The sequence below is a fragment of the Atractosteus spatula genome, chromosome 8 (assembly GCF_055471065.1).
Source record: "Atractosteus spatula isolate fAtrSpa1 chromosome 8, fAtrSpa1.hap1, whole genome shotgun sequence".
NCBI lineage: Eukaryota > Metazoa > Chordata > Actinopteri > Semionotiformes > Lepisosteidae > Atractosteus > Atractosteus spatula.
Window position 1 is genome coordinate 29,489,402 of NC_142713.1, and position 27,915 is coordinate 29,517,316.

The 27,915-nt window shown below is 36.0% G+C and overlaps 1 protein-coding gene and 1 long non-coding RNA gene across 3 annotated transcripts in view; one reads left to right on the forward strand and one right to left on the reverse strand.

The window, feature by feature from the left end:
* Positions 1 to 2,972: 2,972 nt before the first annotated feature.
* On the reverse strand, positions 2,973 to 5,716 carry LOC148829379 (uncharacterized). Its single transcript, XR_016091492.1, has 2 exons — positions 5,239 to 5,716; positions 2,973 to 3,377 (listed from the first exon to the last, which is right to left on the reverse strand). It is a non-coding gene; the product is annotated as an uncharacterized LOC148829379 (long non-coding RNA).
* Positions 5,717 to 7,867: 2,151 nt separating this feature from the next.
* The window catches only part of hmga2 (high mobility group AT-hook 2), a 70,438-nt gene continuing 50,390 nt past the window's right edge, over positions 7,868 to 27,915 (forward strand). The window contains exons 1-4 of one of the 2 annotated variants that reach the window (XM_088923525.1): positions 7,971 to 8,137; positions 10,330 to 10,416; positions 23,221 to 23,271; positions 23,848 to 23,995. In XM_088923525.1, the coding sequence (XP_088779651.1) occupies positions 8,030 to 8,137; positions 10,330 to 10,416; positions 23,221 to 23,271; positions 23,848 to 23,913 (312 nt within the window). In that variant the 5' untranslated portion in view covers positions 7,971 to 8,029 and the 3' untranslated portion in view covers positions 23,914 to 23,995. Of the gene's footprint in view, positions 8,138 to 10,329; positions 10,417 to 23,220; positions 23,272 to 23,847; positions 23,996 to 27,915 lie in introns of those variants that run through there. The other variant, XM_088923526.1, reaches the window with a different exon arrangement.

Below are 27,915 nucleotides of genomic sequence, written 5' to 3' on the forward strand. Positions count from 1 at the left end.
GAAGCAGCCCATGGTAGTAGATCTGTAAACATGTGTTTGGTGACAGGAGGTGCAGATAGTGAGAAACATGCCTGACAGAGTTTGAAGAACCCCAGGAAAAGGAACGTAACCATGACTGGGTCAGGGTACAGTCTTAGATACTATGGAGCTAATAGTAGCACAAGCAGTATGGTTTGTGAAAATGAAATTTGGTAGGCTTACAAGGGGGAAAAGGAATGTATTTTCTTCCACATGAACATGGGAATAGCATGTTCAGTATGAGCTTATCTAAAAGTTCTGGTGACATGGCAATAGATCCTCTTCCACCCGTAGTGGCTGTGTGTCAATCTGAATATGCCATTTGATAATGTGTTCAGTCTCTCTGTCAGTGACAGTTGGAAATAAAGAAGTATGAAAAGATGAAATTGTAATGCAAACACACTGACTAGCAGCCTTCCTGGAAATAACTAAGACGCTTGCATTCCCACGAGAGATGCAGAGAGATGTCCATCTAAGTGTCATATGAGCCAAGATGCAAAATTCTGCTGCCCAAAGAGAAAGGCAGTCTGTCGCAGTATGTTTTTTGTTCTTGCCAAGATGAGAAGCAGATGGCCCTGAACCTGGCGAACCATTATTTTGGCTCAGCAGCAGATGATAGCAGCTAATCAAAATGCCACATCATATGAAAGCATTGTCACTCTTCATGCATGATTTGAATCAGTAAAGTCATCATCATGACTGTAGAACTAGGATCTATAGAAGCTGTGAGCTTAGGGCTTTTTAGATTCACAGGACTGCACATGAACAGATAAGGAAGACCAGATGAAAACAGGACCTATATCAAAACATAAGAATGGTTTCAAAATGAGAGGAGGCCATTTGACCCATTTGGTAGTATTTCAAGAAAAGGCAGAATATGTCCTTTAACTAATGGCTGGATAGCTTGTTCCATAGTCTCACTGTCCTTTGTTGTGGGCATATATACACCACCTGGAAAGGGTATAAGGGATATTGGGACTCCGGCTGTCTGGCTGGCTTAAAAGGACACTTTTATCTGCTGGTCTGTGTTGTAGACTACAAGAAAAAGTGTGACTTGAGAGTACAGAAAGCACCTGACCAGCAAGTGAATCTTGAGGTTGTCAGTACTTAATGCTAGCAGATGGGCTGCTATTATAACTTATTGGGCAAAGGTGTGATCTCTTTATTTATATTAGAAATGTCATGTTTTCTGATGTGCACCCACCTAGGCAAATGAAATAACTACAACTATCTGTAGTGTATATTTCCTATATTTATTATTCTACTGTGTATTGTGTTACATGTTTAAGCTGTGTATACAAGTTTGAGCTATGCATTCTACAGTGTGAATAAGGTATCCCATTTTTGCTAACATTCAGCTTGTGTATATTTTGTAGATGGACTCATACACTTTTATTAATTATTGTCTGTTACAGTCCGTGTTTAAATAATACAAAATATTTTGACCCTTAGCACATTTTGTTCTCCTCATGCTTTATAAGAAAGCTTACAAACTAAAGGAGGTGATTTAGACCATCTCAGTCGTGATTCTAAAGTAAAGAATCACAATATACCTACTGAGTCCTAAAGCAGGGTTTCAAACCCCAGTCTTCAATGGCTGTGAGACCATCTGGTTTGAGGTCTAGTTACTTCAACAAATGATGACCTTAAGTTAACATATTTAACATTTTATTTCTCATTATATGCAGTTAGTGATACGAAGCTACAATGCATTTCAGAGTATAGTCCCGATGAATTAATGGATAGACTGTGGCCTTATAATCATTTTTTTCTGTTACATCTGTGATAAATATTGTCCTAACAAATTATTTGCGTACACTATGTCCACAGAAATGATCTCTCCTGTCCACAGTAGTGGAAATGGCCAGGAATGTAGTATATCACATTATTTATCAATTTCCCTTCGGGATCAATAAAGTCTTATCTATTTATTTGTGAGGGCCCTAAGGTAGCAGCAGACCATGCCCTTTTACTCAATACGGTGTGCTGAGGAAAAGGCAGGTAAATATAAGTGATGACACAAGAAGCATAATCTTTGAAGCTTCTATGAGTTCAGAATAATAGAATTATCATGTGAACAAATTAACTTTAAGACACTTATTTCCATAAAATTCGTGTAAGAAATATGTGCCTGTATCCATAAATGTGCAAATGTAAAAATGATTAAATATAATTTCATACACCGTCAATATTTTGTAGTTATCAATTTCTTAAGGACTCTAACAATATCACGAAGAATGCGTGTTTGTAATAATCTGGCGCATACCTTTAAACGGTAGCAGCTAAACTATCACATTCTTTAATTCCTTGTTTACTATGGAATCCTGTATAGCCTATCTAAAACAGAGTTTCAGTGTGCTGTGTTCGGGGCCACTCTGATTACTGATTCACTAGTAAAAGATTTTTATTCAAGAAAGATTCACAGTGAAGCTATGTCTCACACATAATCTTATTTGAGGTCAAAAGCCACTGAGCAATTAGGCTGAGCAATGAATGTACCCTTAGAAAAACGACTGTTTAAGTTAAGTAAATTAGAATAATATGGTTGTTGATAAAGAGATGTGGCTTGAATGGAATTAAAGTAAAAGGGAAATATGAACCTTACATTTACCTTTTCTGTTTTTACTTTATTTATCTTCAATGTTTCTCACAATGTTTCTTAGAGCTGTGTGATGAAACTGTGTGTGTTTTCAACAGTAAACAAGAAGAAGAAGTCTGAGCTGAACTTGTAGTTCTCTCTGGAGCGAAGCTCTTCGCAGGTAACAGTAGATGTACAGTTATGTAGACCATGCTGCTATTTATAAGACATGATAAATTTGAACAAATCGGGAAGTCATCCTCTTACCACAGTTGGAACAGTAACAAACGTAGTACATTGAAAACATTAAAGTGAAATAATGTTGTGGTTAGTATGGTTAGTAGTACAATGAAAAACAATCTGGCAATAAAAAATCTACATCCTTCATGTATTTATGCACAATAAAATTATTTCTCGATTATTTTATTTAAATTTAGGATTGAATAATCAGAAAGAGTTACAAACAAACCACCTTCTGACATTCTGTGGCTCTGTGTACAGCACATAACAGTAGCAGCTCCTTAACCTACATACTCCAACAAAAGAGAAGCCACTTTCGTAATTGTGTCTTGTCTGGTCCTAGGCAATTCTGGCCCACAAGCTTGTCTCAGGGACCTACTGCATTCTTCACAGCTTCAGAATGGCACAGGGTCTTGTGATGATGAACACGGACATGGTCTGAACCATCTATTTGACTGTGCCAGTGTACTCGGGCAGTAACTGCTGTTGTTGAGACATTGATGATGAGCTCTTCACTGTGTCACACTTCTTCGGGTGTGTCCTGCTGACAAATGGGTTCAAGATCAGTGCTGCTGTTAAGACATTTAGCCTACGCTGAAACAGACACTCCACCATACTGTGTATCCTGCCTCACCCAGCTCATGTCGTGGTGGTATGTGGAAAACAAGCCTTTAGAGTAGTCAGCTTGCCCCCTTCTGCACTGACCACTCCTGATTGCCTTAGCTTCGGAAATCTGCAAATATGCACAGTGTGGGTACCCCTTATGCATTTCTCAATTTGTAAAAGCTAAGTGTGAATGTCTTTGTCACTCCAAGATTCAAAATGTGCTCTAGAGGTAGGATTTGACCCAGTATTAAGGTATTATCTTTTCCCACTAACAAGGTTCTGTTCATAGTCATCTCCAGCTTATGTCATAAGACTAAAGGTGGGATTTACTGTGTTGTATTTAGTGTTAAGGAAAGTTACTTTTAAAAGTAATCCATTACACTTACTAGTTACTTGTTTAGGGTTTTTTTGTAATCAATAATTACTTTAAATGTTAAATTAAGACAGAAGAAATTGATTTTAGGAGGTAATAACTTAACATATTGACTATACACCCTACATGCAGAAGATCACTGTAACATTTACTTACTTTTTACTTAATTACTTTTGATTACTTTTTTAAATTATTTACCCCAGTTTCTTGTTGATCTTAAAAAGTAATCCCTTACACAATTAATTTGTCACTGGATTACTTTTTAAAGCGACTTTATCTATTACAGATTGGAGTTCACCTAACTAGACTTGCTTCATCTCAGGCATTCAGTTCACATTTGTAATGTGTATGATGGCAAATCCTACTGCATTTGAAAATAATTTAATCATTTATTTAGGCAGCAAGGGAGATATAATTTCAAATGATATCCTTGTGACATCAAAGACAAAGTTTTACATTTCAGGGATGGGCGATTCTCTTAATGACTTTGATGCATCTGCTCCAATGAGTTAATACTTAAACATAATATTAAAGTTATGAATGGACTAAACTTGGCAGGGAAGATTTTTGTATAACAAAATTAGCACTGAAAACAAATTATAATTTAATAATTTGTATCTACTGGGTGTATTACACTTTTCTTTGTGGGTACATTTTGATAATTGTAATATGTTGCCTTATGCAGAGTTGGGGAAAGTTAATCTTAAAAAGTAATACATTATAGTTACTAACAAGCAAATACAAGTTACCTGTGTAATAGTTTACATTTTAAAATTAACAAGAAAATGGAGGACATTGCTTTTAGGAGATGATGCATTACTTTGCATTGTAACTGTAAACATGCTGCATACTGTAGGTCATATAATGTTTTTTTCCTCCCAACCTCGTGTTGGTTTTAAAAACTAATCCTACTTACATAAGTAACTTGTAACTGTATTGTTGGATAACCTCTATTAAGTTGTTAACAGCTATAGAAATCTGTAAATGGGTCTGTGGCAAAGCGTTGCAAAAGGGACTATACCAAATCAAACTATTGATTGAGAAGCACTTCATCATTAACGGCGTTAATATGGGGATGAAACGGTTAAAACTGGCACTGGGTGGTTAGAAGACGTAGTTGCCCTCAAATCTTTGTATGCTGCTCCAAATTTTCCCACAATTTAGCCCTAAAGCGCTCCCTCTCAATACAAAAGAGGAAATCTTTCAAAACTGCTTTCAGCTCAAGAATGCCTCTTTAAAAATGCATGGACCCACTCATTTAAAACCACTGTGAGCTTGGTTTTCCTCTCATTCCATATACCTGGGGTTCCTCGGAAAAATTAAAAATATTTTTCCAGAAACCTAGAATGTATCATAATGGGCCTATAAGATTATTATTCATAATAGGTTTTTGAATAAAAATAGTAATAAATCAGATTCTTACCATGGAACTGCATGACTGCTTCAGAATTATAGATGTTTATATGCAAGCGGGCACTTCATGCTAGAAACAAATATACGTCGCTTCCACTACACTGTTGTTTATATTAAAGCGCAAAGCCTCTGTGAACTGTGCTTCAAGTTAAACACTATTTTGAGTAATCGATCTTGGTTTTAGTACTTCCTGCAGTAATTTGCGGCCGTGACTATTGATTGTGTTCATCTCATTCGCTCCCAGCCCTGACGCCGCTCTGTCTGCGGGGGCGTGGCCTCGCGATGAAAAGGAGGGATGAAAACACCGAAAATTCCTCTCAGATCCACCTTCTTGGGGGTCCCAGAGCTGTTTTTTTTTATGAATGAACTGGATGCCAGTGACAAATTAACCACTTTCTTTTTAGGAAAGACAGAAGGCATATCCTAATAAAGTCCAAACCGAAACAAATCAACAAATCGCAGCTCTGTTTCCCGCTATGCAGACTGGACAAAACTATCCAGACTTCATTTCCTCAAGAAAGGAAACGAAAGGAAAAGTCACACAAAATCTGTGCATTTTAATTGGCATGCGTTTACTAGAAAAGAGTGGGTTGCCAAAACGGCACTTGTTTATTTATTACTTTCATGTTTACAATGAAAGCTGACCACTAGGGAAAACTAATCCTTTCGGTATAGTAGGATACCCGACTCTCTTTTTTTTGTCGTCTGATATACAGTAGCAAGAACAAATTATTTAAGCTACATTATATTTGGGGTTAAAAAATAGAGAGGAGAGAAAGCTTTTTTTTTCATTCCATCGCCGTAGATTTTTTTGGGAGAAAGGTTGTAAAACCCCCAAGCACCCGCTTTCTGGTATTTAAAAACATCTTTGGCGCTATTGTATTGAGTGGAGTGAGTAGGGAGGGCTATTCCTCGTCGTTGAGCTGGCTGGTCAGATCGTGGGAAAGTGCCTCCACGTACAGCAGTATATTCTTTGTCACTGTTGTTCTTCTGTAATTGATCTCACTTCATGTCGATGGGCGGAATACTTCAAAGACACATGTGGCTGTTGGAGGTCGGTCTGCAAGCACACGCTTTCAGTCACAAACGCACTGCTTACTTTCGGACTCCAAAAAAAAAAGAAAAGAAATCCCGTAACAGGAATTCTAGTGGGCTATATAAGCAGTCGAACACAGATATGGGGAATGCGTTTTTTTAGGGAAAAAAAGAGGGAGACGCAGCTGTGGTATCGTGTATTTTTTCCCTTGTCACCAGAAATCAATTAAACATTTTTAAAATTTAATGTCGGTTTGTCCATATGATGTATTTTTTCGTTATGATATCATGGCGACACAGAAGTCCTGTTACTGTTGTGGACTAAGAGGAATTTGATTGTTCGCTTTCTTCTATTAACATTTTAAAATCCCGTTTCCTGTGGATATTAATTCGTTTATGCATTTTAAAAACATATTCTTAATGTAATAACATCACATTTAAGGTTTTATACAGCTAGATGGTTTTTTTCCTTTGTAATGAGACTTAACTATTCGTTCACGGCGTGATATTGAAAAATGCACGATTTGTTCAAATTAATGTGGTTAATACCAGGTAAAGATAATCTCACGAAAGCACGATGCGTACTTATGTCCAATAATTCACCTTGTAAAAATGTATGTATGTATTTCATTATGTGCATTATTATTTCCATACAATCACAGGCAAAATATCATAAAATAATTCCGTTATAGGAGCATATTGACTTTATCATACAACATGTTAAGTCAGTTAAGTGCTGTATTGCTGTATGTACCAACGCGCGTATATTGCCTTTTCCTGCGTGATTTAAAGATTGTTTTACTTTCACCATTAAACAAGTGACCATTAATTTTTATCGTTCGCTTTCCCTTTTTCTTTAATTTAAAACTACATTTTGCATACGAAAGGCGGTTTTGCGTTTGTCCTTGGTGTATACCTACACAGTCCTTTAACTGTAGCCTATTATGAAATGCGGGATTTCCTGGCCTGTCTCTTTAAACCTGTTGGATCCCAGCCACTGAGATGAATGGTGCTGGACACGTGAGTTTGTCTCAATGTGGTCTCTCCTCTTAACGCCGCAGAATTTCTCATGTTTTCTCTGGCTGCGGTCCAACCTTAGTTTTTTTTTTCGCTGTGCCTTCTCCGTCTCCGTACTTTTTTCTCAACCCCCTCCTCTGTTTTCCACCCGCGGGGAAAGGTGCTTTTTTAACCCATCCTCATTCAATCCGTGGGCTGGCCTCATAATTTTTACCAACCCCTGCAAAAAGATCTTTTTTTCCCCCCCGTAAACTCTTATAAACCAGCACTTATGATTTGTAAGTCACAGATCCTTTAAAACACTGTGCATGCTCTTGACAGGAAAGTGCGGTGTCACCGTTTCATTTCAAATGTGTCCCGTCCCAATTTGTACCAATGGAATCTAAATTCCTATCTAGCACTGGCTTATTTTCGTATTAAAGCAAAAAAAAAAACAACCCAAAATACAGGAAACAAAAACAGTAAAAACAAAACAAAAAGGGACATTTGGCGTACCAAATACCGCAACAGCACGTGCTATTCCCAGCATATCAAGGGGTTGAGTTTTTTGACTTGTCGGTCCTTTTATTTTTTTTCCCTCTGTTTTTGGTTTCGATCATCCTTATTATTACTTTTGTTTGGAAAACTCCCGATTCTTACAACAGAAGATCTCCCCCTCTCGAGTTCCGCACCAGGACGTCCGGTGTGCAGAATCAGACCTTGTTTTAAGAGTTGAAGGTGCAGGAGATTACAATTTTGTAGAAGTCACCATGAGTGCACGGGGCGAAGCAGCCGGCCAGACTTCTGGATCCCAGGAGCAGCCCTCGACAGCAGCGGCTCCGAAACGAGGACCCGGCAGACCACGGAAGCCGCAGCAAGTCAGTCTGTTTCTTTTTCTTTGAATCGATATCATTTACTAGAAACAGGCAATTGTCAATGCTCTTCCAGCGGCGTCTTGGAGATAGAGGCTAGCCCGGCCGTTGAGCACCTATCGCCACTGTTGAATTTCGTTCAGTGCGAAGATAATAGATCTGTGTGATTTTAATGTAGTGCAGATATTTTAAACCCGAGATCTTTAAAAGGAACACGCGCTGACTCTGAAGAATCCTGTCCCTTTAAAAGTTTTAAGAGAAGGTTAAAGCTGAAGAAATAGTAGCAGTGGTGGTTGTAGTAGTACATTGTGTTGGTTTCGTTACTGTTACGATCGGGTTACCCTGAACCGTCTATGTGACTGAAACGCTTTTTGGAATTGTTTTCCTCACCTAGGTGGATCTTCAAGATTAAATCAGTGTGATATGATTTAAAAAAGTAAACTTGGAAATTATTTTTATATTCAAATACTGCTTTAATTGTAGTATTGATGTGTTCATTGAATAAGATAAGTATTACTTTTGTTTTGACTGTGTAGATCCACAATCGAAATACGTATTACTTTTTTAAAAACCCATTCATGTTTTATCTATGAAAGAAACTGTGAAATAGTTAGCATTTAATGAATGGAGTATATAATTGAGTTCCTCGCTGTCCTTGCATTTTTTAAAACTTTTTGAATGTGGAAAATGCAGTATTTCAAAGTTTAGAATGGAATTTAGCTGTATTTGTTTCCATATTTTGTAATGCACAGATATGAACTACCACTCTTCAGAGTAGTGTCGAGAAACTAACTTCGTAATAATTAAAAGGTTATTGGTGTACAAGCAAATAAATTATGAATTAAAAACATGTTGATTTCTAGCAAATATTATGTTTATGTTATAATCGTTATCATATGTTATCTTAAAAAGCCGGTGCCTTTTTTCCAATTAAAATGCAGAATGTGCGCTACAAAAATTAAAATTGGCGCTTGAAAAAAAACTTCATAGGGATTCGGACTACTCAGCTCCACCACATCCTGCAGTATTGGTAAGAAAAAAGCACAGTTATATTTTGATCTGCACATGTTTGAGAGCAATGATTCACCACCCAAAGGAAGTATTATATGAATCATACATATTTGTTTTCAAATAACTGTATTGCTCATTGTTAAAATCTAACACTATCATGTATGTACATTGAATGCCTTATCGTCTTATATATATATGTGTACAGCAAATGTTGGCGTCAGTTTGGGAGGTCATTTTACTTAGTTTCAGAGGTAGCTTCCTATAAACCACATTTTAGGTTGGATCAGAAAGGGGAGAGTTAGTAGTCCACAATATACCTTTGAGGTATACTGTGAGCTATATGACTTTTAAACTAAATTGGTATTGTGCTGCGTTACCTATGTAGGATCCAACGGTTAAACTTTTAATGTTATTATTTGTGTACACTAGGTGTACAACTACGAGTTAATTCATTTTGCAGTCATTTTGAAAGTGGAGCTATACCACTTTCTAAAAATGCTTTAAAATAGCATTCTGAAATCACGCGAGCCTCTGCAATTTCAGAAAACTGCACATTCCACAATCTGTGGTGTAGTTTACCACAAAATACAGCATATGGTATTGACAACTATTCTGAATGTATGAAAACAAGACTCTAATAAAAATAAAACACGCTTTCATTTTAAAGATATAATTTGCATAATTCACAATGAAAATGCACTACTGCTGTAGAGGGTATATATGTGCTGCTACACAATGTGTGTTTTTTTTTTCATTTTGTTATAAAATAAACGAAACGTTTCGTATGTCAAATTTATGCGCAAGGGCGATTAGTAATTATTTCAAAAACATTAGAACAGGTTTAAAGAAAACTTTGTGACCTTGAATGGATATGAAACCTTAATTTTGATTTAAAATGTGAAAGCTTCTATGATAATGATAATATATATTTTTTTAATTTATCATTTACCGTCTCGGTTAGTGTTTTAAAAGTTTCTTTCAAGTATAATGTGCAATTTCGTTCTGCGTGATCTCATTTTCTGTCTCTTACTCTTTCTCCGTCTGCTTACATACTGTACAAGGTTTAGAGCAGCACTGCGTTAAAATGGGCCCCCTCTATCCAGAAGGGCTGGTTTTGAGTCTGGTGGCAGGATTATTCCCCTGTTCTGTTTGTGTCTCACAAATTGTATTCGCCTCGTCTCCACAAGGAACCAACCGGAGAGCCTGTCCCTAAACGACCGCGGGGAAGACCTAAAGGAAGCAAAAACAAGGGCCCTTCAAAAGCCGCTCAAAAGGTGAGATTCCAGCAGCTTCTGCTTGTTGCCATTCCTCCACTACACATCGGTCTTCAAGTCATTCCAATCACACAACAAGACAGCAGTTTGAGATGCTTCATTTTCACCTGTGCTAACAGAAACAGAGCAGCCTTTTCTCTTTCCATCTGTAAGCCTGAAAATAAAGCTGTGTTCAGCTGGAAGGCTATGTTGAATGCCTCGTTAATTGTAATTTAACTAAATCAGAGCAAATATAGAAATATATATTTTTCTATTGACAGTGCAGGGGGTTCATTCTCATAATCTGTCACAATTTGACCTCGCCTGTCTTCTCTTGTCTCAATGCATTTGAAAGGTGTGTACAGTCATATCTCTTTTTGATGTTATATCTTATTTTTTAGAGAAATAGATCATTAAAAAAAATATTTGTATATGTTGTGATTTAGTAAGAAGGTTTATACCATAATTAAAATGTCTGACCCTACAAGTGTGTTTACCTTCACATTCATCACTGTGTATGACTTTACTGTGATTCCCATTTTATTTTTTGGTGTCGTAATCAAAAGTTGAAGTTTGAAAAATAATTTAGATTTAATGTTAATATATAAAATCTAATGTACAAAAATGCATATACATCATAGTTTGTATGTTTCCTTCCTAACACTGTAGGAAACGGGGCGGGGGGTTGCAATATGTGAGCTTAGCTGTAAAATGTAATGGTTAAAGCACTATGTTAGGTCTAATTTACTCGTTCCATTGGTTGCATCAGTAGAAAGCACTTATTCAGGGTTACTTACCTTTTATTGATTAATTCTTAAAAGGTAGGCACGAGAAAGTACTAAGCTTTTCCTTATAAGAACAATGTTCATGATCTTGTATTTTGTAGTGCAGTGTATGAGGCTGTCTGCTTGATGTCTTAATTAGACATATTGAATGTTTTGCCTTTGAGTGGTCAGGGTGCTGGATCAGCACAAACCACAGTCTGGCAAGATCAAAAGCAGTGCTGCATAAAAATATACACCCTGCAGGCTAGGTCGCTGAATGGGAATTGTAAGTTTTGTTGCATGTATGCCTGAAAAAGTAACCCGTCTTAGCATGTCAGTATCCTTAGTATGTTGTGTGATCTATAAATTAAATATTTATTTTTATTTTGTTTGCATTAAATGCTAAATTTTGTTCCTCTTATGTAAACATTTTTAAAATTGCTGAGCAGTCATCATGCTCTTTTGTCAGTGCACAGCTCGGTTGACACAAAGGGGTATTGCTGGAAAATTATATTAATTTAAACTCCCATGTTTTATGCATAAGAATATGCAATTTATGGTTTTGCTAGAACATCAGTAGGCTTTCCAATTAGATTAATTTTGACTCATTTGGTCAACCTGTTACTGTTACATGTATGTAAATATGTAGATTGAGTTGCAAGACCAAATATCCCCTCAGTATTGTATGAAACATGAAATGAAGTGAAAGGTTGGGCTATTTCATCAGTCTGGCAAAAACAACACAATTTGAGCAGAATCAACTCCAAATGTTAAAAGGAATAAATTGTAATTGAGCAGAGAAAAGATTTCACCAGTCTTATTCCCACGAACTTGACATTTTGACAGCTCCTAATATAGTATTTAAAAGTTATGAGTGAAGAGAGGTATCTTAAAATTCAGGTCTTTGTATTTATTAGTACAGGCCAGAATGTGGAAAGTTATTTGGCATCCACTGCTGTTCATGGTTTAAAGTATTAATGCATATTTGCCTTAAGGCCCCAGGCAGGTTGGGATGTGATCATTTATTTAGGTGCTTCAGACAAAATAATAGTACAGTACATTCTTTTTCTTTGGGAACACACAAGAAAGTCAGGTAGACACCAGTCTTATGGCACTGTTAAGACAAAGATGTAAATTAGAAGGCAAAGAGAGTCATAACAAAAAAGTTCTTTCACTTAGACATTCTGACGTAGCCAGTCAGTTCTAATAGATTTTTTATAAGATTGTTTTTCAGTTCCACTCATGTGCTCTTAACATGCCTAGTTGTGCAACATCTAAAATGAATTTAAACAATTATAATACATCCTCATTTTTTCCCCCCTTCTTTTGATGCCTTTGCCTGCAGTCTTTGTTACTCCAAAATTGAAGTCAAGTCTTTCTGAAAGGAACTGAAAGGCTGAACAGGACTGAAATCAAAAGTTGAAGGTTGTAAAATAATTCAGATTTTGTTATTTTAACTGAAGGAAATTGTGCATTCTTGTTTCTTGCAAGGAATTGATTGTAAGACTAAAGAGGCTAGAGCGAGTTAAAATCCATTATCATCAAGATGTTGTAAGATTGTTCATGTTCTCTATACCTCTGTTGCACAAGTGCTATTTTATGGATGCTGGTGAGGGAAAGCACTCATGTCTACTGGTCTAGCCTTTTGCTGAAGACACTATTATTTGCTTTATTAATAACTGGAAAGGACATGTTGAACTGGGGAAAGAATTTTTGAAGAAACTTGTATCCTGCACCTCAAGCATTTTGCTGATCATTTACAGCCTATTATGTAATATGGAAAGGTGTAAAACACTGCAAATACCAAAGGGAATAAACAGTGGCTTACTCTTTAAAGAGTAACACTTCAAGTTTTCTTCAGCAGTGTATGAAACAGGATCATATCAATGTTGTGTTAAATGCACAATTCATGAAAAAAGATGGACAAACTGCAAATTAGTGACTTAATTGCAAAATTAAAGGGGCTGAAGGTTACGAGTTAGAGACTTCTATAACATGTAAATCTAAAAATGCATGCCTCAATTGAGGAGAAATGCTAATTTTAGAAATTATAACCTTGTTGGAGTGAGGCTTAATTAATGTACATTTCAAATAAAATTCCATATGCAACTAGGAATTGGTGTGGATTTGTATCACCTCTATTTACTTCAGTAAATGTTGTATATATCTTTTCATGTGCTCAGTTTGATTATGTCCAGTATTTGGTCAAGCCACCCAAATACTGCTGAAAAAATGAGCTCTGCACAACATCCTTAAATCAGAATGGTATTAGATGGGCCTGGGGATAAATGTCAGGGTTGAACAGGAGTACATGTAGCTGTTCAGCGCTTTACATGGGAAATTCAAACTTGTATGGAAATCTTTACTTAAAATGGCAGTTTGATTGACAACAATGAAAGAAACATACCATATACTAGTATGTAAGTAATACAACAAAAACAAGGGAAAATTCCCAAATAAACTAGCATTTAAGATCCCATTCGTGCTCTTGTATTTAGAGATCATCTTTACTCAGATTGCATAATCTCAGTTAAATGGATCAATTTAAATGTCTTGTTAGCTAGCATTGATATGAATTTTTCTTCCAACCAGCGGGGTATGAGACCCAATCCAAATTGGGAATTAAATGTTTTTTTTTGCTGATTTTTACCTTGAATATCAGTCTGTGAACTGTTAGTTTGGTGTCAGGCACACTGCACATGCTTGTCTGTGGAACACGTTCGAATTTCATGCTGTAAAACTGTGTTGCAAATGAGTCATTAACTTTATTTTGATACTTTCTGTGAAATATTTGTTGGTGGGAAGCTTCAAGGAGGGTACTGTAGCTATAGTGGTGTTTCTGAAGGCTGACAATAAGGTTTATCAGTAATGAAACGTAATTAAATTCATTGTGTGACACAAAGTATATTGTTTTTATGCATATTATCACACAACTTTAAATTATATTTTACCACAATGTGTTTTTTGGTTTACAAAACAATATTGTCCTTGCACATTTATCATGTTAGAGATTTTTAACATAATGTTTTAAGTAGATTATTTTTTATTGACAGGCGTTCAGTGAAAAATGAATCTGGTAATTATTTTAAAATGAGGTCCATGAGGTCCTTAATGACCAAAGCTCCATTAAGAAGTGAAATGTCATAGGGCACATATGTCTTTTCCTCTGAAAATAACTGCATGCACACATCAGTGAAACACTCAATGTACTTCAGCAGAGTTTTAGCAATTTCCCTCATATATACTATTAATAATTCAATTTTATGTTACCCTGTTTAAATGTTATTATCCCAGGAAGTCATGAATATTATTCTTGTTGTTTTTAGCTATGTAGAATTTAGGAGTGTTAATATTAAATCAAGCATAGAGAAGCAAATACCAGTTTCTTCTCAACATTAATTTATATATCATTCGTTCTATATAATGCAGAATCTCAAGTGCTTCCTCCAATCTGCTCTTGGTATGTTAGGAGTCAGAGTCAGTTACTGGAACTGCTTTTCATTTTTTACTATCATTATCAAGCAGGAGGTTACACCAGTCAGCCCCAGTGTGCAATATCCCAGTACAAGCAATCCTGAATGTGGCTTTGTAATAATTTTGTCACCTTGCTCTATTATATATTGCAGTGCTATATTTTCTGAAAGTTTTTTTTTTAATCTGAAATAAAATCTACAATTTTGGGAATGCAGTTGGTTTTTTAAAGGTTAAAATATTTCAAAGGGAGTTTAGAGAAATTTGACATGCACGACTAGGTTTCCGTCCAAATCATTGCTTTTCAAATTTGTGAATTAAAATGCGCGTGGGTTAGTTAATCTGAAAAAAAAAATCACTGTCCCCTTTCAACTGGTTTTAAATGAAAACGTCAATATAACCATCCTAAAATAAGGAAAAAAGCAAAGTAGTACTGAACATATAAGACACATTTATAAATTGGGATGCACCAGTAAGCCAACAACCCCTATAATTCCTCAGCACATGTTCTTACAGCTCAAATAACAAATCATGACATTCTACTAGAGTCATGCTGTATGGTGTCTTAGATATTTATCTGTAAGATGTATTCACAGAGTAGTCCTCTGAGATGCAATATCCCTTGCGTAGTAATACCGTTTGCAGCAGCTTGGCAACAATTCTTAAAAGGTAGGTAACATTTAAATGTTACATTTCAATAAAACCTAAAATTTATTTTTATTTAATATGCAAGACTCTTAAAATCTTAAGTATAATCTTCACTCCAGCTCAAACTCTTTGGCTTTGATGTGGAGATGTTAGCAATGTTTTGCTTTTATGTGGTCAATATCTTCCCCTCTCATTAACCACTGTCAAACCCCTTGTGCACAATTACCCATGTAGTGACATCATGATCTTTCTTTGCATGTAAGGGGGTTGAAAACATTGTAGGTTGTTAATGTACCTGTAACAAACACATCTTCTTAGCATCAGTTGCAGGGTTGCATGTGTGGCTACTTGACTATTAAAGTTAGATACTTAAATAATTAAACAAATAAAGCATACTTTGTTTCCCTCTCAGCAGTGCACATGTTCTTGGAAATAACTTGCAAACACTTCAACTGACACACTGTGTTTATCGTAAAAAGCTTCAGGGGTTTACCAGGGTGTGAGTTTCAGATTTCGTTTTGAAGGCAACTAATATTAAATTAATACATTTTTGCAGGTGATTTTTCCATTTATAAACTGTGCCTCAATAAGGCATTACAATCTTTTAGCGTAGCCTGTCATTGGCTTTTTTGTGTGTGTGAGCGCCTCATTTTAAACTTTGTGCATAAACCCTGCCCTTTAAAGACAAAACCCACAAAGGCAATGGCAGGGAGCTGCCGCAGTCTTGCCTCCATGCAAGTGTTGGTATTTTCTCAAACTGGTGTGTGGCCCCGCTGCTTTTTGAAGCTTGGAATGTACTAAAGTGTTCACAACATGTGAGAAAAGTGTGAGCCTGCTGGAGGCCACTGAGCAGACATGCAAAGGTACTCATGATTAATTGAGCGGGTGTTCGCTTACAGACCATTACACCTCACAATTAAAAATGTATTATCCAAACCAAGGGCCAGCTAAAAATACTCTGGTGGGGTCTGTGTCTTTGTTTAGTCGCTAAAGTGTAAATAGCCTTAAATCAGAAGGGCTGGTCGAGAGACTGGAACCCTATCTCCTGTTAGGGATTTTCAGAATCCTACAGCACATGGTATGCTGTTTTTTACTGTGGGATTTTGTAAGGGCTTGGTAAACTGTCCTTGGGTCGTTGAAAACAAACTGTGCTTGTTAGGAAACGGGTAATGTGAAACTTGACAATGCATGTACATAGAGGGGGAAAGACAGTTTAACACTGCTAATAAGCTGACATACTCAACTAGGGTTTTTATTTCTTTTTCTGTGGTGCACTAAATTTCCTGAAAAACACACCTTTTTCTTTGCATCTCTGGGGTGTATTTAATAAAAATGTAAATGTGAACTTAGAATCTTCGCTTTAAAAATGTCACAAAGGTTAGATTGTGCACTTCCAATATCATTCGGTTAATTTAATAGTGGCAGTCTGGTTATGGTAAGAAATGTTAGGATTTACCTCTTTGAGAATGTAAACATATTCACATATCCTGAATACCATACTGTTAAATTATGGTTAGAAAGAGTTACTTGAATGTTCTGGTTTATATCAATTTAATTTTTACTTCAAATCATTTTTTAAAAGTTCTAACATTTTAAAGTGAAAAATATTCACTGTAATCAAAGTGATTATAATGTTTATTTTGTCCTTAAGTCGTAACATTTAATGAGTATGTGCTTCAAGATTTTGTAAAATGGACATTTCAGATTGTTTAAAAAATGATTGATTGTCTTCCCAACGTTTTCGGTATGCAAACTTAGGTTTTTCAGTGTTTGTTTGGTCCTGCAAAGGAAACACTGTCCAGGTACACACACAAAATCACAGTGATTTTGACCCATGAAGTTAATACTTAGTTAAATGAAATCGTAAACCAGCATTCATTGTTTCCTTCACTAATCAGTTTGCCGGAATCTCTGGTTTAAAGCAATACGGTACAGTAAAATCAGCAGAATGTGATTTATGTGTTCATAGTGCATATATAATACTGAGCTGAAATTACAGGCATTATTCAGCAGTTGACACAATCCTTTAAGAAATCTCTCTGATATCTGAATTTATCTAATGCCAATTACATTTCACAGTGTGGTATGGATGAAAATTATTTTTACTGTGTCTTAAACGTGTAGCCGGAAACAAGTGGATGAAAACTTTTAAATATTCTTCAAATAAAGTGTTGTAACTGTGACCAACAATTCTGATTTATGTAGAATTCAGAGTGTAATAAAACTAATTGGAAACAACAGTACTTTTGCCCTGTTAATAAAGTTATATTAGGTGTTTACTAACAGTTTTCTGTAACTATTCAGTGATGTTGGACCCAACTGTGTGTAATTCAAAAGGAAAATAAGAGATTGGCTATGTAAAAAGTTTTCTTACGTCAGATCATTTGTTGTGGGGAGAATTCAGATGTATAAAGATCCCCTGGATTCTGAACTCTGCATAAAACATGCATTAGATTGTGCTCTTAATGCTCAGAATTAACCAGTTTAGCTTGTTCACCTGACCATTACACATAATTATACAGCTTGAATATTTAGGCAATTAGTCTCAATTAGGCAATTAGGCAAATATATATGTATATAATCTTTAAACATTGTAAAATGTATATGGTATCTGAGCATGCATTCATATGCCCAATGTAAGTTCACTCACATTCCACAAATGTGCAGTAAAATATTTGGATATACTCAGAAACATCAAATGAAAGTGAATTAACTTCTTGCTCATGTATTGTCTGGTACCTGTACCTTGACTTCGCATCTATTACAAATCACCATTCCCAGAGTCACCACTCATCAGTGAACAAGATTTAACTGCTAAATCAGATCTTTATTCTAGATCATTTTCATTTTTGGAGACTCAAAAGCATGATTGTAACATGCTTTAGCCACAGATAGTCAGCTGTATAAGTCACACTTGAAACCTGTTTAAATGAATACCAATAAAGTGTTTAGCTTGAGCATCACAAACTTCAAACTCTCACTAGTGGTTTATGTACAGTCTCAACAGAATTGCTGCTCAGAATAATTTTTCATCATGAAAGTAGTTTCATTGTTGTTATATTTTGCCTTGAGCTCCCGGTTAAGGTGGTGTTTTTAACCTTTTGCTTTTTGGTTCAGGAGAACACCTGTATCTCTGTTTTCACTCATCATAAAGTATGAAATGCCTGCAGCAGTGACATTTACATCTAGAGTCACTTATATTTACCAGTTAAAGGGATATGATGCCATAAAGACGTATCGGCACTGGATATTGTAGACTTAAAAGTCAGTGATGTAATATTAATTATCCTGGGTTTTTCAGTTGCAGGATTTTTAATGGTTGTACTGTACATAGATTGATCATTAAAAAGAAAGCATAGTGGGACTAATAACCATCAAGAGCCACGGCTAAAATTCCCAACTTAATCTGCAACAAAAGTTAGCTGTTGATTTTACCAGAAAAGGAACGAAATGTCAGTAAGTTTTAGAGTAAACAAAGGTAGGAATTCCTTGATTCAGGGGGCTATTAGCCTTTTCTGTGTTGTTAACTATTAGCTTTACGAAAACAATGACCAAAAACACAAAGACTTTGATTTAAACATATAAATACAATTGTTCCAGATTTCATACTTCAACGTCAACAGGAGGCACTGGCAGTCATGGAGGTGGCCTAATGAATGGGACCCCTGTAGAACAAGTACAGATATTTGTAAATTGTGTACTTGCTGCAGTTGGCTCACTTGAGAGGCATTAACTTCAAACAACTGGCATTGGGAGTATCGATGGAAGCAAAGAAGATATTAATAATTCAAAAAGGATTAATGAAGTAGGAGAATTAGGAAATCAGTTCTCTTCAAAAAATAACATTGAAGCTATCAAACTTACACTGGCTTTAAAAGCTGTTACCCCTGGAAAGAAGAGAGGATATGGGATGGGGATATCGATGGCAGGACTTCCTCCACATACGTTAATATGTCAGTAATGCTCAGTCCTACATGATATTTATGGCTTCCTCTTTTACGAAGCAGCAGAGATGCTTCATTTAACTGTGTCTGAAACTGTAAAAAATGTGTTTTGTTTATCCTGCAGACCTGGAGGGTTAAAACCAAAGTTATAAGAGTAGGGAAAATGAGTTTTCTAGAATTTCCAGTGTAAACATTTATCTGTAAACAAATGTGCAACATTTCTTTTCTTTATATAGTTGATAGGTCAAGAGTCAGGTCCAGAGCAATGATTCACATAACATATGGAACCACTATACTGAGAAAAATGTTTATTCACTCAGTCTATTCTCATTTACACTGAGCGGCATTAGAACTAGAACCAATGAGTATTGGAACCACTTGTTACAGTTTTAATGTCTCTTAAGTATATTTTGAGATGAAGCTGACCACATAAAAACGATATAATAACTGGTAGATGTTGTTGTTTCAGCAGAAAGAAAGTCGGATATTTGTAGCGTGTGGATGTTTGGTTGTTTCCTGTATTTTCCTTCAACACTGAATTGTGACTGAATTTGGAAAACATTTCAACTTGATTGTATCTGAGATAGATGTACCTGTTAAGAAAGGAGGTAAAACTCCAGTCTGCTTGAAAAATAATTTCCTTCAGTGGCACTTACGTCTGTTCTTCCAGTCATCAGCAGATTCCACCTACCAGTATTTCAGAAAATCGTGCTCTCTGGATCGCTTTGGAAACTTCATAGAGGTCAGGCAGATTGGGTCAGGTTACTTTCAGGTTTCTGTCTGGCAAAAACTGGAGACTGGAGAAACACTTTATATCCATTAAATTATTTAAACTCGTCTTGTCTTGTTAATCGTCCTCAACTGAACAGCTGTGAATTTTCCAGACGGTTATATAAGCAAGTGCCCAGAGATGGGTGGGGAAGCTCCACCTTATTCCTGCTGATCTTGTATCAGTCATCATCTCATTTCAGCATGCTGAGAGCCTTCACCTTTGAGGCTTGTGTGTCTTCGTATGAATTGTTCAATCAGTCAAAAAGTAGAGGTTGTTTGGAGAATAGGCCTACACACACACAAACTTGAGATCAGGGGTTGGTATTGTGTTTGTGGTAAAAAGAAATCAAAGATCAATTTGGTACGGATTGGTCAAAATTACAATTTAAAGGCTATATTTTAAATGACAGGATACCGATATAATATTGGTATAGCATTGTGAATGGGCTAGATTTAATCTCTCATTTGTGCCACCTGAGAGTTAGAGAGCTACAGTACACTCTTCAATAACTATGGTTACCTATGTAGAGAATCTTTTTGCATTTTTATAACAAAAAGTTTTTTTTGTTTCCAATCAGATAAACCATTCGCTACCTAGGGCATAAAAAGAAAACTAAAGTGTGGAAATAGGTGGAAAAAAAAAAGATCAGTCAATTCAGCTTGGGCAAGAGAATATTTTGTTTTCGAGAAGCCCACAAACTGCTTTATGTGCAAGATCTGGCCAAAAAATGAAACAGCTCAAGTCCCCTGCAGCTTGTGATTGTGTTGAGAAATGGTTCAGAGTAATGTTAGAAACTTCACACATCGATTGTAAAGAAGGACAATTCATCAAGGAGGCCAAAGCCAAAAGACGTAGTATGGTAAAAGCTTAATGTTAAATGCTTAAATGTTTTTTAACTGCGATGGCGAAGACTTACAAAACGGTCTTGCTTTGCCTGTAGTTTAGCAAAAGCCAAAATTCTGTTTAATGAAAGTCTCATCTTCAAAGAAATTGACACTTAAATTAACAACATCTCTTACCTTTCAAAGATTACAGTGCAAGAATGGTGGCAAGAAACATTACGATTTAGGAGACAAACTTCAAGGTTTAGGTGAAACTGTTCAAGCAGCTGTAGATGGAGATCACTGGCTCCAATGACAAGAGTCAGGTTTTTTTTTACCATCCATTTGAGTACTGTAATGCTAATGCATGTGAAATTTGAGTTTTTGACTTAATTTCCATAACTGAGCGATGTAATGCAGTGAATATGACTATAGAGTTGTTGTATAGTTTTTGGAAAATGAGCAAGCAAAATATGCTGTGCAGCAAATTACATCAGATGGGGCATCCATTTTACTTGTCCAATGGGAGAGTAACGAGGTTATGGAAAGGTCACGATGGCGATTTATTCGTCCAGCACTGTATGACCCGTCACCAAACCTTAAAGGCCTAAGACACATATCAGTCATACTGTACCTGAAGTTTGTGAAGGATGCTTGAATGCAACACTTCAAGAAAAAAGCTTAGACTTATCTGAGATGAATGAAGAGGAGTACTTACATTTAGTAAGTACATGTAGTTTGCCTTAGTTACCTTTTTGTAATTAAAGGTATGATTATATATTTATCAAAATATATTATACACAAATATAGAGATATTCAACATGGTTGAATATTAAATATATTGTTAAAGTATCCTTTTAGAACTAAGGTAAGCTATGTACTAACTTAAATTGCATGTAGTTAGAGGAAGTTAATAGGTAATTAATGGAAATTTGTGTAGCTACAAATAATTAACTTGCATATAACAATTACCTTGGTTTCTATATTTTCGTGCAATGGAAACCTTAACACAGAGTGTGAAGGAAAACTGTGTGTTTACTCTAGCCTTTGAGTTCTGTATGGGTATCACCTCTCTAAACTCTGTTTTAATTGGTGTATTAAGGCAAAAAGATAACAGGTTATCATGACATTAGGATAACACTGCACTTCGGAGACTGGTAATTAGTCTTCCTCCATCATATCTGCCACTGAGCCCAGTGGTTTTGACAAATAACTGTTGAGCAACTTGCTGGTACCAACCCCTATCTGGGATTAGGCATGCTGATGCCTGCACCATTTAACTAAAGCAACCAATTAACTTGGAGTCAAATGGTTTCCTTTCTTTTGTAACATTTCTCATATTCTTATCTGAACAATATGTGCAAAAGGCTGCCATTGTAAAGCCTGACAGGGAGCACATTGCTGTGCAAACTATATCAGATAATAGGTTCATTCTGGGGTTGTGGATTAAGGAAATGTGATGTAATATTCATTTATTTTTTACATCAGAAATGTCTGTCTTCAATTGCACAGCTGCACTACTGATACTCTAAAAACAGAATATAAGGAAAATGGAGGAATGTCAGGCATAAATCTTCAAACTCTTGTCCTAACATCAGGAAATTATCATGGTGATCCATGGAATTGACAGTAAAATGAATGTGATAAAAAGATTTTACAAGAATTGGATTAAGTATAAAGTACTACATGCAATATTTAATTGTTTGCACTGTCAGCAGTTTTCCTATTGTGATTTTTGTAGAGTGAAGAGTGAAAGGGGAAAAAAAGTCATGAAACGTTAATGCATGGTTGGAAAACATTGATTGGAGAAAGTGAAATTGGGACCAACACTTTGTCATATAACTCTCAATCACTTTTTCATTTTACTTTAATTTCAGTGTAAAGCTGTTACAGACAGAAGTGTGTTTTCAATAAAATCACAGCATTCACTAGCACTGATTTCTATACCTAGAAGCTTTTTTTCCATATTGCAGGTAACTATTTAGCCTTCACATACATTGATTGTGATAAGGGGGTGAAACAAAATGAAAGATTTTAGATAAGCAGTAGTTACATCATGCAGACTAGTGCTTATCAGCAGATACAAATGAGTTTGTGTACTTCCCTAAGATCTTAGTTTGATTAACCTCAGATCAAGGAGATGCAAATAAAATTTGGTGCTCAAAGTAGCAGAGTGGGAAAAATGGTTGCAGATCACCTGTTATCTGTAAAGTGCTGATTTAAAGACAGTAAATTGTGGATGTTTACAGCGTTATGCGTTGATATAGTGTTAAAGTGTTACAGTATATAGTATACAGAGTGTCATTTTCTGCTCAGCATTACAAAGCTTGAATTACAGTTTAATTCAAAGTGTTAATTATGCATGTGTCCTAAGAAATGTTTCTTAAGAAAACATTATTTTGCAGAAAGCAGAGGCCACTGGAGAGAAGAGACCAAGAGGAAGACCCAGGAAATGGGTGAGTCTTTGACTTTTTATAGTGACTTTTATAGTTTTATCTTGTTTAGAACTGCAAACAACTACTGTAGCCCTAAAATTGACACAATTTATGAATACAGCATTTTCAAAGCTTACAAGGAAGAGGTTAAGTTTAATTCCATGCTGAATGGTAAAGAAAAGAAACCGTTTTGGCTGTGGAGCTTTCTTCAGGCAACCGAAATGTAGTTTCTTTTCTTTACCTTTCAGCTTGGAGTGAACCCTTACAACTTCATTAGCAGCCTATGCTTACTGACACAGCTACTTACCCAAACATTTCCAAAGCCTAGTTTTTTTATTGTTACCTTCATTTTTATAACATTTATTAATCTTTTTTTTGAGTAACTGCTTGATATGTCCTTTGCTTTTACATCACTGGGCAGCAGACCTGGGAAAATCATTGATTTGAAATATTCCAATGTTTATAAACAATGCATTTAAAGCAATCAATTCCACTTACACCTAGACTTGTTATTCTTTGATTTCATTTGAAATATTTTATTATTTCAAAATGTTTTAAATACATTTTTGAGCATTCAAAATTGGTGTTTTTTTGCAGGTCTATTGGGCAGTGCCTGAATGTGCAAAGAAACTTGTCACAACAGTCATTTTTGTTTTACTGTAACCATACACGAAAGATTAGAGTAGACATTAAAGATGCTATTGGACAAGAAATGTAGAACTATTTGCACTTTGGAAAATATACATTTTATTTTCATTGCCACAAAATCAAAATAATAGACTCTAATGGTTATAAAATAATGTTATACATAAAATGTATATTTTAAGTTTCTACTTTTCCCATATTTTAAAATAATGTTATTTTTGTTTTTGTTACTTTGGGAGTACACCTCATGTTGTAAGTGACAGATATTATGTGAGTTTTATACATAATAACAATTCTCAATTTCACTTCCCCTTCACATTTGTAGTTGTTTTGTTTGAAATATTTTTGTTTGCAAATCTTAATAAAAATGTTTTTATTTTTTAAGGCCCAGAAATCACTATGTACATAATTTTGCGATCAAAATATAAGCAACTCCGGATGTTAGGGTGTTTTTTTATCTTTTCATTAAAGCACTTACCTAGTTTTAGTTGTCCAGCTGAAATTATTTTCTTGTCATTGTGGGTAATTAACTTTAGACAGAGCTCTGACTACTTTCTGAGACTCTGTTTTCTGTTACTGTGGCCAGCAAGCAAATGTTGAAAAAGTCAGATCAGAACAAATTAGTGCTGGATCTCTCACACTCTCACCATATTTCCTGCCTGAGTGACATAAAGTAATGCTTTGCCAAGTACCATAGATACTAGATATTGTAACCGAAATTTTGAATTTCTCTTGGTCTTTTGAAAGGATTTTGAGGACACTTTGCTTATTCTGTGTACGGAACATGCTGAAGAGAACCACTGAGTGAAGGAACATGTGTAGCAAAATAAAGAAGTTATAATACCAGATTTGTCTCTTTTCTGGAATTGAAGGGAAGCCTCTAGGGTTCCTTTAGATGCTGGTTCTTGTCAAATCACTGAATGTGGACATAAAGCGAAATGACCTATTGGATTGCTTTATTGTTAACTCTAATGCTAGTTTTAGTGTTCTGTATGTTGGCTTAGGATCAAAATTCCCTTCCCATGAAATTCAGTAACAAAATTCATTGTAGGGAAGTGCAGTAGATATTTGCGCCGTTATCTCTCAGTGTTTGGGTCCGGGGTTTCGTTCAAGAGTGTTGTGGCTTTAATGGGCGTTTTCTCTCCATGATACGCGTGTGAGTTTTCCAAACACATGTGAGCTAGATTAATTAATCCGTGTTTCTATTGTCTCTGTGAGCGTGCGAGCGCCATGACGAATTTGCATCCCATCTCTGAGGTTTGGTCCTACCTTGCTCCCTGTGCTTTTGGGGTAGGCTCCAAGTAAGTAGTGTTACCCAGAATAAGCCCTTTTCTGATAATGAATGGGCAGCTGGATGTAAAATATGTTGTTTTCTTTGAGACTGTAAAAAGATTATTTTACAGGTACTTCTGAGCTTTCTTTCATTTTTTTTAACCTATCATCATGAGGAAAATCTGGAGAATAAAGAAGGCTGAAATAAGAATTGCAGTAGAATAACATCACAAAAGCTCCTAATGTCTAATGCATATTATATAGTAGAAAGTCCCTCTAATTGTATAGCTAATATTTTGTGCAAACTGCACATTATTCATTTGATGAGAGTTAGATGGGTAAACAGAAGCTAAATTACAGTATAATATTTCAGGGGATTGGCTTGAACTGCACATCCTCACCTGTGTGGGATACTGTGTGTTAAATCTGGGAAAATTTTAGAACACACAAAAAAAGGCTGACTATGTTGCTCAGTCTTTTAAAACACTGCTTTGTTTGCCACCAAAAGAAGTGGAGAAGGCAATGTGTTTCCATGGTATAACAGGCGATCTTGGTAATTAGTCAGCTAATTTAACCCAGTGTAAGGGTAATTGCACTTCCAGTTTTCTACAGTCCTAATTTATCCTGTTGGTCATACTGCTTATATAATAACCTACCCGTTTTCCAGTGCTTAATTTGATGATTCATGTGTGCAAGGAGATACTCGGAAATAGCTGTATGTAACAGAATAGTGTTTTGAAATAATTATCTTACAAATATCCCCAATAACAATTACACCACACTGTAAAGAGGAACTAAGAGTAAGATGGAAAAAAATAAATGAATGACTTGGGCAAAGCACAATGAGGTGATCACCCTGCGGTCTGAGTGGGTCCTAATGCCCCAGTATAGCGACGGGGACACTATACTGTAAAAAGGCCCTGTCCTTTGGATGAGATGTAAAACTGAGGTCCTGACACTCCATGGTCATTAAAAATCCCAGGGAACAGAGTAGGGGTGTTACCCTGGTGTTCTGGCCAGTTACCCCCAGGTCTTTATCCATCATGGCCTCCTAATAATCCCCATCTATGAATTGGCTTCATCACTCTGTTCTCCTCCCCACTAATAGCTGATGTGTGGTGAGTGTTCTGGCGCACTGTGGCTGCTGTCTCATCATCCATGGGGGGCTGCACATTGGTGGTGGTGGAGGGGAGTCCCCGTTACCTGTAAATCGCTTTGAGTGGAGTGTCCAGCAGAGTGCACAGATTTAAGCACACAGTTTAATTATCACAGTTAATTAATTATTTTAATTATCAGGCTTCTGTTTGGATTTGATAGTAATGGTTCTCATTGATTTCGGAATAAATGTACCTGTCTCTGTGAGGTTCCTTGGTCAGGTATTGAAGTTTAAGCAAAGATGTGTTTGAATGGATGTTAAGAAGCTTTCAAAACACCTGAAGGGATTAAACTGTAGAAATGCACAGACCAAGTGAAGCATATAAAAAATTGAAGTTGAATATCCCTTTGAGCATGGTGAAGTCTTTAAGAGGTGGAATGTGTATCTTACTACCCAGACACTGTCTAGATCAGGCTCTTCCTCCAAAATGAGCAGCCGGGCAAGGAGGAAACAGGTTTAGGGTGCTGCTGTGAGAGCAACAGTGATTTAGAAAAAGCTATGAAGTTCAATAGCTGTGATGGGAGAAAATGTCCATGAGTCAACACTGACAAGAAGGCAGTCATTAATGAAGAAAGACATCTCAAACCCTGCATGTAGTTTACAACAAAGAATTTATGAGAAACCGCAAACATGTGGCACAAAAGTTTTTGGTCAAACAAGACAGAATTGGAACTTTTTTAATTCAAAGAGTTACAATGTGATGCAAACCCAACATTCAACATCATCCTTACTGTCAAACAAAGTGGCAGCATTAGGTTATGGGCTGCCTTTAATGCAATCAACTCACTTATGCAATCAATCATATTTCATTTTTTACTCTTTAGATTTTGCTGAAATTTACTGTAACTTATTTTACCCTTCAGTTTGAGTATTTGGATTTTGCATAAAATATGAAGTTGCAAAAAATGGGTATGCATCATTTTGTAATTTCACATTTATTGATGGGACATCATCGAAAAGGCTCTGAATGTTTTTGCAAAGCATTGTAGATAGTAAGGTGGTAGCTTTGTTTTAGCTAGGGATTCCAGATTTACCTGATAGTGAGAAAAGAATCATTTTTTTCTGCAAAGACGCCTGTAAAGAAAAAAGTGGTTCTTATCCCTGGGAACTGAGACCTTTAAACATAAATCTGTTACTGTGAAGAAACACAAAGATGTGTTTTTTCTACTCTTGACTCGACTCTAAACACACACAGAAAAAGAAACGGGTAACATGGCTAGTAAATGCAAAACCCCTATAGGTTCTCTGTTTTTTAAGTTTGTTCTTTTTGTTTCCAGCACAGTATAGATGACATTTCTGCATAGTCTTGAAGCTGTAGTGAATAAAGAGACTGTTCTGCAGCCATGGGGTTAGCAGTGATTTGTGGTATGGCTTCACCTCTTAGCAGGTTTTGCTACTGGAGATTTTGACTTAAACCGAATCTTGACTATATGTTATGCTATATACAACATTGTATTATGCATTGTCTTAAATGACTAAAGAGAACGTAGAAATTATCCGCTTGAAATAAATCTTCTTGTCTTAAAATCATATTGCCTTGATGCAGGTATACTTGAATTTTATTTTTTAGAGCAATGAACAGTAAGAAAAAG